At 39.7% G+C, this 12,947-nt stretch overlaps 1 protein-coding gene across 1 annotated transcript; it reads right to left on the bottom strand.

Moving 5' to 3' along the window:
- Nucleotides 1-5,831: 5,831 nt before the first annotated feature.
- LOC104382376 (interstitial collagenase) lies at nucleotides 5,832-12,480 on the bottom strand. The gene is made up of 10 exons (XM_009990313.1): nucleotides 12,367-12,480; nucleotides 11,158-11,402; nucleotides 10,732-10,880; nucleotides 10,518-10,643; nucleotides 9,647-9,808; nucleotides 9,164-9,281; nucleotides 8,352-8,485; nucleotides 7,162-7,321; nucleotides 6,138-6,238; nucleotides 5,832-5,932 (listed from the first exon to the last, which is right to left on the bottom strand). The coding sequence occupies exons 1-10, from the start codon at nucleotides 12,478-12,480 to the stop codon at nucleotides 5,832-5,834; spliced, it is 1,410 nt and encodes a 469-aa protein (XP_009988615.1).
- Nucleotides 12,481-12,947: the final 467 nt, after the last annotated feature.

Genomic DNA, 12,947 nt, shown 5'->3' with positions numbered 1-12,947 from the left:
AGTGAAGGACTCTGCACTTGGCCTTATTAAAGCTCATGCCATTGGCCTCAGCCCAACGATCCAGTCTGTTCAAATCCCTCTGAAGAGCCTCCCTACCCTCCAGCAGATCGACACAGCCTCCCAGCTTGGTGTCGTCTGCAAATTTACTGAGGGTACATTCAATCCCCTCATCCAGGTCATTGATAAAGATGTTAAACAGAACTGGACCCAGCACTGAGCCCTGGGGAACCCCACTGGTGACCGGCCTCCAGCCGGATTTAGCCCCATTTACCACCACTCTTTGGGCCCGGCCATCCAGCCAGTTTTTAACCCAAAGGAGGGTGTGCCTATCCAGGCCAGCAGTTACCAGTTTCTCCACCAGAACACTATGAGAAACTGTATCAAAGGCTTTACTGAGGTCCAGGAAAACTACATCCACAGCCCTTCCCTCGTCAACCAGGCGGGTCACCCTGTCATAGAAGGTGATCAGGTTTGATTGGCAAGACCTGCCTTTCATAAACCCATGTTGACTGGGCCTGATCACCCGGTTAACCTGTAAGTGCTCATTAATAGCACTCAAGATAACCTGTTCCATGACTTTGCCCGTCACCGAGGTCAGACTGACAGGCCTGTAGTTCCCCGGATCCTCCTTCCGCCCTTTTTTGTAAATGGGAGTAACATCCGCCAGCCTCCAGTCCAGCGGAACTTCCCCAGTGAGCCAAGACTGCCCAAAGATAATGGACAGGGGTTTGGCAATGACATCCGCCAGCTCTCTCAGGACTCTCGGGTGGATACCATCAGGCCCCTGTAGTTCCCCGGATCCTCCTTCCGCCCTTTTTTGTAAATGGGAGTAACATCCGCCAGCCTCCAGTCCAGCGGAACTTCCCCAGTGAGCCAAGACTGCCCAAAGATAATGGACAGGGGTTTGGCAATGACATCCGCCAGCTCTCTCAGGACTCTCGGGTGGATACCATCAGGCCCCATAGACTTGTGGGCATCCAGCCGAAGGAGCAGATCCTTGACCCGTTCCTCTTGGATCACAGGAGCTTCGATTTACTCTCCCTCCCTGCACTCAGACACCGAAGGCCAGCTCACCTGGGAACTGCTGACCTTATTATTAAAGACTGAGGCAAAGAAGGCATTAAGGACCTCAGCCTTGTCTTCATCCCTAGTGACTAACGTACCCCCTGAGTCCAGTAGGGGCTGGAGGTGATCTTTAGCCCTCCTTTTGTTATTAATATATTTATAGAAAGACTTTTTGTTGTCCCTTACGGAGCAGGCTAGTCTAAGTTCCAATTGGGCTTTTGCCTCCCTGATTATCTCCCTACATGCCCTAACTTCCTCCCTGTATTGATTCCTGGATGCCTGCCCATTCTTCCAAGACTTGTAGACATCCCTTTTTCTTTTGAGATGTTCCCAAATCTCCTTTGTTATCCAAGCTGGTTTTCTACCCTGGCGGCTCGACTTCCGGCACACAGGGACAGCTCGCTCCTGTGCCTCCAGAATTTCCTTTTTGAATAGTAACCATCCCTCCTGCGCCCCCTTACCCTTGAGAGCTGTCTCCCATTGGACTTTGTTAACCAGACTTCTAAACAGCCCAAAGTCAGCTCTCCCAAAGTCCAGCTTGGCCGTTTTAGTGTTCCCCCTCCTAACTTCCCCTAGAATTGAGAATTCTATTATCTCGTGGTCACTAAGCCCCAGGCGTCCTCCAACCTTCACATCTCCCACAAGACCTTCTCTGTTCACAAACAGCAGGTCTAGGGGAGCTCCTTCTCTAGTCGGTTCACTAACCAGTTGTGAGAGGAAGTTGTCCTCCACACTCTGCAGGAACCGCCTAGACTGTTTCCTGACTGCCATGTTATACTTCCAACAGACATCAGGCAGGTTAAAGTCACCCATAAGGACAAGGGCTAGTGAGCGCGAGACTTCCCCCAGTTGTTTAAAGAATAGCTCATCAGTCTCACTGTCCTGATAGGGTGGCCTGTAGCAGATACCCACTACAATATCCGCCTTCATAGGCCCCTCTTTGATTTTCACCCACAGACATTCTACTAGGTCATCCCCAACATTTAACTCTAAACAGTTTAGATCTTTCCTTACATACAGGGCAACCCCACCACCCCTTCTACCTCTCCTATCCCTCCTGAAGAGTTTGTAGCCATCCATGGTAGCACTCCAGTTATACGAGTCATCCCACCATGTTTCAGTGATGGCAACTATGTCGTAGTTTCCCCGGATAGCAAGAGCTTCCAGTTCCTCTTGTTTATTGCCCATACTACGTGCGTTCGTATAGAAGCACGTAAGTTGGGCTTTCAACCCCAAAGGCTGCAGTTAAGCTGCCTAAAGAGTGATTTGTCGTGCTTCTGAGACAGTCTAGTGAACTTGAGACATTGACACAGGCCTGGTGATTGTGACCTAGGACCTAGAGGGGACATGTGGCTTCCAGACTGGTGGTTGGAGGCCAACTGGAAATCTTCAGGCACCTTAATGACACTAGATACCTATTCAGGCAGCTGAATTGAGCGACTACTTTGCAGGCTCAATCTTACCATAGAGTCAACAAAGTTGAATCATTACTCAGCTTGAATGAAAAATAGGGACAATGGTGAATGGTTCAAATAATGTATCTGACCATTGGCGAACCTTTAGTAAGGACTGCAGCCTTTAAGGGCAGGACTCAACCGCCTGAACATAGATGCTTAGAGACAGTGTAAGCCCTGTGGGGCTTTGGAGAGTGCTGATCTCCCAGAAGTCCTGTTTCATACCCGCATGGGTGACTTGGATACCCTACACCATCTCAAATGCACTAGACAAGTTTAGGAAGTAGATCCCTGTTTGGGCAAATCTGTCTCAGTTAATAACGATATGGGCTACGACTACACAAAAACCAGTAACGAGACTCTAGGGAGTGTTACACTACTCTAACATAGTACCGTAGTTACAAATAGGACTGTAAACTTATTAAAAGGGAGTAAGAAAATGGCAGGTGATTGTGTGGAGTGAGCTGGAAACAACATTCAAATTCCAAATTACTGAAAGTACTGCTTGTGCCTGCAGGCAGGCGAGAGCTGCTGGCACCAGATGTACCCTGCTTCTAATGGTGTGGCTGGAATGGAGGGATCACCACGCTCATGCAGGCAAAGGAAATATTCACTCACATAAGCATGGGGAATATTTCTTAAAAAGAAATCACTTCATTTTGAGCTCTCAGTCTTCCTGCTTAAGGGAAATCCACAAAACAAAATTAAAAAAAAATGCTCCTGGCAACTGCAAATCAGAACTTCTTAGAAAGGCATGGACTGAAAAGAGGCCATTATAAACTTCATCCTCTCTTTAACTTATTCATCTTCCATGGTTTGTAAATTACCATCTATCTCTCTCTTTCCTCCAAAACATAACCACCTCCTTACCTCTCATCTCCCATTTAACATTTTCTCTGCTCCATGAGTGCCCACAACTTTTTTCTTCTAGAGAAAAATTAGTCTTCTGCTCTAAATCTGAGGAGCCGTTCTGGCATTGCCTTGAGATCTTCTGCTTCTACTTCATATCTGAAGGGAACATGTGTCCCCAGTTTTGTTTTTTTAATGTGTAATTGGCCTAGTAAGAAATATTTCCCTATAAATCTTGTGTTATGTTTGTAGACCATCTCTGCTAAAACAACATAATTTAGATTTATATACTTCTAAAACAATTTTTGGTTTAATTGCCATTGATAGTTCAGCAGCACTGGCTTACAGAGGAAAATATGATTAAACAGCATTGCTACTAAGTTTTTGAATTAAAGAACCAGTACCTAAATCATCTTGTGCAAACAGGATTCATGCAAATTAATGTCTTCATTAAAGCTTTTGATTTACTGTAATTTATTTTTCTTTCTATTGATTTATTTTTTTAGGCTTTGTAAAGAATATAATATATTCAAGTTAATTTTCAGTTAGACAATTTCTTATCTTTGATTAGTATTTAGACTAATTTTTACTCTTGAATTTAACAAATGTAAGAACTACCAAGTCTGTTCCTTATTTATGAATACACAATATAATAAGCTTCTAATACGGACAGCTAAGTAATGAAACAATTGAACAGATACATTTTTATAAGTTTACACATTCTTTTCCCAAAATGCAATTACTTCTGTTATAGTAACCTGAAACCTTCCTCTGAAGTATGTCGAATAATACAGATGTTATATGAGATAATATATTTTGTTGTGGTCATATGGCTTTGTCATGGTTCGAAGAGTGGGGGGAGGTCCGGATGGCAGAAGCTGCCCATCACACTGGACTCCCATCCCTTCGGGGCTTGAGCCAATCGGCACCTCTGCGAATTGCCCTATTTACGTTGGGACAAAGGAACCGGAAAGGTGTGTACCTTTGCCCAGGAGCGAGGAGAAGGGAGGGGGTCATGGCCTCGCTCCCCGGTGCCCGCTCTGTTGAGGATGGCCCTGACAGAGCCGCTTGGGGAACTCAGGGAGAGCCCTGCTCCCGGGGTGCCCACCGGGCCGATTTCACCCAGAAAAGACTGAGATCTGAGAGAAACGGCCACACCGACACCAGGTCAGTGAAGATGGAACGGGACAACGTGTGCCGCAGCTGAGTCCCCCTTGCAAGCGGCCCCTTTGTAACCAGTCCTCAGTGGAGCAAGCAGAGATCCACTCACAGCCCGTGGAGGATCCATGTCAAGAAGAGATGCCAGAGCCTGAGCACGGTACGCATCTAGAGTCCGTGGGACAACCCCCGCCGATGGGGAGGTGTTTCGTTAAAGGAGATGCCTGAGCCTGAGGCTATTGTGAATCATGGGCACAGGTCGAGGCGCATTTACGCATCTAGGTCTGTACAGAGACGCATTTAAGGTCGATATGACGACCCACGCCAGAGCGAGTGGCTACAGCTCCTTAAAAGTCCAAGACTGGTAAAGCCCGCACTTGGGGCAATACAGTGGGGTAAGAATTTGCCTCCCAGCGGGCAGGATTCACGCTTTCGCCGTGAGCAGGGGATCCACTGGAGCAAGGGACAATGGTGTAAGGACTCCTTCTCCTTTAAGAGAAGCGGCAGTAACAATATGGAATGAACTGACCTGCATTCCCCCAGTCCCTGCCCCCCTGCACCGCTGGGGGGAGGAGGTAGAGCCGGGAAGAAAAGGCAAAGGCGGGAGTGGTGTTGATTTTAAGATCTGGCCTTGTTTTCTTGTTATCCTCTCAAGTAACCGTTTTTGTGTGCTTTTCTCTTTGTAGGTAGCTGTTAATAAACTGTTTTGCTTTAAGAAAACAGCCTCTTTTGCCCGGGACTGTGGTTGGTGGGTGCTCCTCTGTTCCTGTCTCGACCCTCAGCTCTTTTATTACATTTTTCTCCTCTCCATTTTCCTGGAGTGGGAGAGCTGCATGGAATTTAATGCCAGATCGGCCTAACCCACGACAGGCTTCTGACGTTATCAGCTGAGCTACAAAGACTAAAGAGTGGGTAATCCTTCAAACATCATTTTAATTGAAGATATTTGAAAAAAAATGCAGTTAAACAGGAAGTCAAGCTGTTTTTTTTATGAACTTTTTGTGTAAAAAATATTTCTGGCCAAGAATTTTCATTTTTTAGGCAAACTTCTTTTAGGCTCTTGAGTATCAGCACAAATAAGACTTCAAGGACACAATGGTATGACAAACAGAGTTTATCTGGAAAATTTAATGTAGCAAGTGAAATTGTGACAAATTATACAAATGTATTTATTTTACAACAAATAATACTAAGACTATACTCCCACAGAATTTTGGCAGAAATCCATTCTGACTCGATAGTCATGAAATGCTGAAAAAATCAGCACATAAAAACATACAGTGTGCATATGGAAAAACACAGCAATTAACAATTAAACCAGCTGATGCTCTTCATTTGTCTGACAATCCGTTTGGTATGAGGATCAAACTGGAACTGAGTTGTTCCACGGAAGAAGTAGACATAGCCTAGAAATAAAATTTAATCCAATTATATTTCATAGGTGACTTCTTTTCAGTATTTTGGAAAAAGTCTCCAACATGCGCAGTCCATGTATACTTGCTATTTTTCATTTCCATCTCGTTAAGGTTATTAACAGGTTTTTGAAAACAAATGCTTCTATATAAGCCCAAATATTCAAGAAAACTCAAAATAAAGGTATGTTTTACTCACCATCTTTCTGGAAAGCAGCATCGACTCGGCCAATTTTTCCAAATTTGGAGACTATTTTTTTGGGATATCCATGATCCATGGATTTTTTGTTTTCATCATATCTTAACACAAGAAACACCATTACAATTTGTGAGGAAGAAGACAATATTTTGGAATTCCAAAACAAATTCATACACATATGCAACTCTGCTGTCATTAAGAAGTCTTACAAAAATTAGCTAAATTGGATTTTTGATTCTCCCTATTATGTGTTAAGGTTTTCATACTATGAATGTCTTGAGATTCAAAAAGCCTGCCTTTGGTGAAGTTTGTAACAAGGCTCTCAAGGGCCTCGGGAATGCAGCCCAGGAATCTATTAATGCATTTCTGGCCTTTCCAGAGCCTTGGCCATCCCTTTCACATAAAATGAGTTTTTATTTCAGGGCACTGGATATCCAGTTCAGTATAAAAATAAAACATAAATCTTGGGAATAGAAGTCGGTAGTACAGTCCTGAAACATACTTGTATTAGTGTTAACCATGTACTTCTTAAATCAAACTACTCTCTGAAATTTGTCATGAGCTACACTTAAATTATACGTACAACCTACTGTACAATAGAAGAATGTTTATAGTTTACTCACAGAGAAATTCAATTAAAACACTTTTTATTAGCAGTTCATTTTGTTTGAAATGTGAATGAAAAGTGGACACTATCACAACATTGCACAGAAAAGCAAGACTGTTGTAGAGAAAAAGTGAATAATTTACTAGAAAGTCAGTCTTTTATTGGGCAGATGTTTCATTTGGTTGCAGGTAATTACATTCCTGCTACAGGAATCTAATAAATGGCAAAAAAATCCTATGAAAATTTGACATTTCCTAGTAAATACTTAAAATTGTTAAACTTCCAGAGAGCATTGTTTAAATTTCTGGAATACACTTGATTTAAACATCATTTATTGCACTTGAATTTTATAGTAATACATCAATCTTCAGAGACAAGCGAAAATATGCCTTCTAGTAAACGAACTTTAAATCTTACCTCCAGTATCTGTCCGCTGTAAAGAAGTATGTTTTTCCTGTGGTTTCGTCATTGTAAGCTGCATTAACTCTTTTAACAGTCTTCGGGAACCCCAAACGATAGATTGGTTTAGGATAGCCAGGTGCAATGTCATATCCTCTGAGAACCCAATATTTATCCTCTGAAAAATATAAGCACATTTCGTTTGTTTTTGCTATTTATAAGCAACCTTTAATTGTATTTTAGATGGGTAGCAAACAATGTGTCTTAGATATCAGTATTATTCCTTTCAGTTTATTACTCTAGAAAATGGTTCTAATTCTCACACTGGGACTACATCATGAAGACAGTGGAAATGTCTTTTGTTTTTATGAGTAAAATATTAGAATCATAAGGTGTATGGATAGTACTTCCCCAGATTTTTTTAAAATGAATATAAAGCATTTGTCTTGGTAACAACCTGGAGAGTGCTGGAAGTTGATGGGTTAATCCACTGACATTGGATTGGGATATTGATTTTATTAAATTCCTGCAGTATGCTGTTCAAGTATAGAGCCCTATAATATTTTGAAGACTAGACGATTTACATTAAATTAAACTATTAAGAAGGATATATGTCTAATCAAAGTGCTTTGGTAATTTTAGATGCAGTGAACATTTCATCTAGATATATGCATGTGAATATATGATAATGTACAATATACTGTAATACGTGCATAATGAAGTTGTTTGAGACCTTTAAAGAAAAGGACTGATTGTTTTTTCGGTGAACAATTTTCCTCTCACAGTATGCTTTTCCATCGACATTTTTTTGTTGTTTTTTTTTCCAAAATATCACAAGATACTAATAAGCATATCAATAACAGTAGTGTACAAATGCCTGTATTGCCAATTGAATTCATCAAAAATCCTTCTGCATAAAGCAAAATGCTGTTACCTGAAGTGAACTAGACCTGAAGAAGGGAAGCTATTTTCATGTCTTGTGTTTCAGAGCATTAATATAACAGAGGAGCAAGTTTTCAGGATTATGACCTTTGCAGATCCCTTACAGCAGTATAACTATGATCCTCTGGTTAAATCATTTGCAGATTTGTAAGATTCTCTGTTCCATGATCTTCCCTAAAAAGCACTTTGACTTCCATAATTGTACGGTTTGCAAAGGATCAGGGAGTAACTGGTCAGAAAAAGTAGAGAATTTCAGGTTCCATTACCTTTAAAAAGTAAAACTTCATCCCTCTCAACATTTTCATAAGCAGCTTGAATTCCTGATGGTAACTTTGGCCAGAACAGTGAGATAAAATTGAGCTCTGTCTCTGTCCTCGCAGGATGTTTGCGCAGCATATATCTGGTTTAAACAAAAAATATGTGATAAAATAGTTCCACTCCTATCACAAGCGCAAAATAATAATTATAGCTCCTGGAATATAACAAGGAGGACGATGTGTACCTGGGCATGAAAATCCCCCTCTACTGAATGTAAAGGAAATCTAGAGTGACTGCACTCTTAACTCTAGCACCTCAGTTACATGCTAAAAATCAGGCAAGATGAATATAAGCTGTTCTGTTTCTCTGTAGGACAAAAAGACTAAGAGCTGGCTTCAGTAACCACCTAACAGACATCTTTCTACTTACAAGTGTTTTCATCTCTGCCCCTGCTCTTGTATTGAGGAGTAGCAGGAAGGTTACGGTGTGGGTCCCATGGACACATTGCTAAGAGGTGCATGAATGCTCTTGCTTTGCTAGTAGTTGAATCAAGTTCAGAGACAAGTCTGTTGCAGTACTGGCCACAGCAGCAGAGTAGTTGGAAAACAACCTACAAACCCTCATCTCCTTCATTGCTCTTGTCAGCTAGGTCTCTTGGGATTAATGATTTGAGAACTATCACTCATGAAGATACATGGTGTTCTTCCAGTGCTTCTCTTTGTACTACATTTCAAAAGGGCAGTTTTACCTCATGGATTACATAGTTTTTTAAAACTACTGAATATTTCAAAGAGATAATATATATGCTTATTGTTGTTACCTGCCCTTGAAGAATATTTTTTCTCCACGTAGGGTAGTAATAGCATCAAATGTCAAATTTGGGTCACAAGCTTGTGGAGTTATAGGTCCTGTTGGCTGCACAGCATCATTGGACTGTCCTATAGGAAGAATATTTTATCTTTTAGTATGGAGAAATATAAAGACAGTGTTCAGAAGGTCTCTGAGGACACCAAGAATTTTACAGGAAATGAAAATGCATATGGTTTTAAACTAAGGGTTTGTCATTAAAAGCAGACTTTTAATGTTGATAAAACTGATTGTGTTCATCTTTTTCAAAATAAGATTTTTTGCAGAGCTGGACTTCAGCTGAACTTAGCTTTCAGGAATTTTCTCTCTTTTGTTATCCATTGTTGAACAACAGTTAAACTTCACATTTAAGTGGAATAAGCATGTTTTAAATATATTCTTATTACTTTTACTACCTTCTCAAGTAGAAATATTAAATAAAAATATTTTTACTTACCATAGATGGCTTGAATGCCATCAATGTCATCCTGAGGAAGAAGGAATTCATTTGGGTCTGTGTAGGAGTAAGTTGGATACATCAGTGCTCCAGGATCATTTGAATGAGACAGACCCAGCGAATGTCCAAGCTCATGGGCAATAACAATGAACAAATTGTACCCTGCAGGATAAAATCATATGAAACAAGGTAAAATCTTTTTCAGTATTCAGCACAGTTGACTACTGAGAAATACTTAGGCCTCCTCCCAAAATACAGTACAGATGCAAGAGAGACTGTAAATAATGCTATCAACATTAAAACTCAAAAAATATTGTAACAGAAGAGCTATATGTTCAGCCTTAATTGTGGTCTCTTTGTCCTGTCTCTTGTCCTTGTGTCTTAAATACAAACCTTGTTTCTCCTGCTGTTGCATAAACTGCTTAGATCAAGGATCACACCAACAAGAAGTGATTCAACAGAAAAAAATAACTTCAAAACAAACACTGAGATGACAGTTCTGGTGATACTCAAATATCTTAGTTAGAACCAAACTTTGAAGTGCTAGGTTAACAAAGATAAAGGATTCGGCTTAAGAAATTTACCACCAGATCTTCCTGTATCCAAGTTGTAGGTTTCATCTGAACACGAAAAAGTATTTTTAAGTGCTGACTTAGTTGCCATTATAAAAAACTATGACCTAAAAATCTCTTTTCTGTGAATTGATTCCTATAAATGGCAAAAAAAGAAAAGAGCAAAGCAATTTAAAAGAACATTTTCAGCCACTTCTATGCACTTTTTGCCTGTAATCAAACTCAAAATCTAAGCATCACATGAGCTAAAATTGTACAAGGTAAAACTGTATAAATGGATCCAGTTACAAAGTCCTTACCTCTTCCATCTTTTGTCCAGGCTTCCTCCTCATCAAGATGCACATCTCCACCAATACCTTCGCCAGGCTGGAAAGCATGAGCCAGCTGCCCATTGGGACCGTCAAAAGGAGAGTTGTCTTGGTGATCTACAATGAAGAGTTAGAATCAGTTAGAATCCTAAATTATTTCTATGATTGTAGATGGCTGTTTGATACATAAAGAAATCAGTGTTACCTCTATAAGCAAAAGAGATCATTATATCTGCTTCTTTGTCCTCAACTTTTCGGAATGTCAATGGTGTCACGTTGCTCCAGACACTGAGAGCTTTTTGGATTGCTTTGTCTACATCAGCTTGTCTCATCTTTGGGGTGTAATTCAAAATCCTTCAAGGCAAAGCCAACACATTATATACTGTTAAGAATACAGCATTTCAGCTGAAAACAATAACTTGTGCAAAAGCCAGAATTCTTAGACGTATCTTTCATGAATGAAAATTAGTAATGGCTTCATTTTAGATACTGCCTTCTAAAGTGCCTGTCTTCTTCCAGAAATCAATTAATCAATCTGGATGTCCATATATGACATCATGTACTTACTTCAGACCCCCCAAAGTTAGGATACCAGATTTATATCTTTTTGAACCAGATTAGGAAAGATTACCTGTATGTCAGATTATTTCTTTTCCATTTGGGATTCCCTGCTGTGAACACATATTGCCCTATATCAGGAATACCACATCTGGGTTTTTTCATGATCTCCAAAGTGTCAAGATCAGGTTTTCCAGTCACTTCTAGTCCAAAGAATGCCTGCATTTCCTTGAGCTTTGCAGCAAGGGGATTTTCATCCTTGTTTCTTAAATGAGGTTGATGATCCTTTTGAAGATTGTAGAAATTCTGTAGATAATTCTGAACAAGAGTTTAAAAAAAAAAGAACATTGTGGCATATTAGTACTGTCTTCAGTCACACTTAAATTTTCTCAGTAATCTTGAGCTGTTCCCATATCTACATTCCCTGTGTTTACCAGGTGTAAAACCAACATATTTTCTCCAGGAATCGGTGTGAAGAGTCAGAAATAACTTATGGTTTTTATATAGCTTTCTGAATTTCTTGTTTCACTGATGGAATGTATGAAGAAATGCCTTTAAAAATCTAATATTTACTATTAATAATTAATTCCACATTATTTATGGTGTCTGACTACTGTGACAGAAAAACTTATGAGGAAGTTTATAACTGGTCTCATTCTCCACACAGCCAGGACTTCCAATGAAACAGGTGATTACTGCTAGAGAATCAGTTCTTGGCGAATCACATCATTTATTTTCAGCAATAAAATATGCTATTAGGAACCCAGGTTTTCCTACTAAATTTCAATAATTTTGTCTCCAATACTATGGTGTCTATGCAAGAGTTGTGTTTCTTAGAGAAGTTCTTTTTTTTTCCAAAGTATTCCATAAAAGATCCATTCAGCAAAACATTGACATACATGTCTGCTTCAAGGAAGTTTCCTCTCTTATGTTATTGAGACCAGTCATATCACAAATTTCAAAGCACATTCTGAAATGTAAGTTGTAGCAGAGTGTGACTATTTCTGCACAGCCACAGAGCCTTGCTGCTAATACTCATAGTTTTAGTATTACTTTATTGACAACATCAAAAGTGAAGTTAAAAAATATTAAGATGACTTTGGAGTAAATAAGTTCCATCTAATTTTTACGCGTTTTCTAGATTGATAGTAGAGCTTTCTCTTGAAACCTCTGCAAAATGGTACATCTTTAATTTCAAGTCATATTCTGTGAAAAGAATTGCAGTTATAGTTATCTCCCAGACTACCTTATGTCACTTAGAAATGCACTGAAAAATATTTACCTCCACAAGCTGTAGAGTTTTTCCTTCATCTTCTGCTTCTTCTGGAGCCACAGGAAAAGCAAAGGAGACAGCCACACATAGCAACAGGAGAAGCAAAAGGGTCTTCATCCTCATCTAAGGTTGTCTGCCTCAGTTTCACTCTTGAGTGACTGAACACACTTCACAGCTCTGTTTATATAGCTAATTTGTCAATCAGCAACAGGCTGACTCATGCTGTATAATATCCTCTGATTAGTAAAAATGATGCATAGCAGCTTCATCATCAGGTAGTTACGCAATGTGTTTAATGTTACTGTCCTTATTTTGCCTGAGCCTTCTGTTTTGGCCAATTTTGTAGTGTATTTAATAAATAAGGAAATGCTTTTCAGGTAAAATGAGGTACCTTTCATAATTTTTGTGAAATAATTAATTTAGACTATTTATGGCATAAGGTCTTGACGGATTGGCGAAATAGTAGGAAATAACATGTAACAGTAGCATAATATATTATAATGAATAACATTATGTTATTTATATGATACATATGTTTTAACATTTAACAAAATATAGCATATTATGTCATAATATATAATAATAATACA

This window comes from Tauraco erythrolophus, chromosome 1, assembly GCF_009769465.1.
Source record: "Tauraco erythrolophus isolate bTauEry1 chromosome 1, bTauEry1.pri, whole genome shotgun sequence".
NCBI classification, from domain to species: domain Eukaryota; kingdom Metazoa; phylum Chordata; class Aves; order Musophagiformes; family Musophagidae; genus Tauraco; species Tauraco erythrolophus.
Note: the sequence above shows the minus strand (reverse complement) of the source record. Positions and strands in the feature narration are given on the sequence as shown.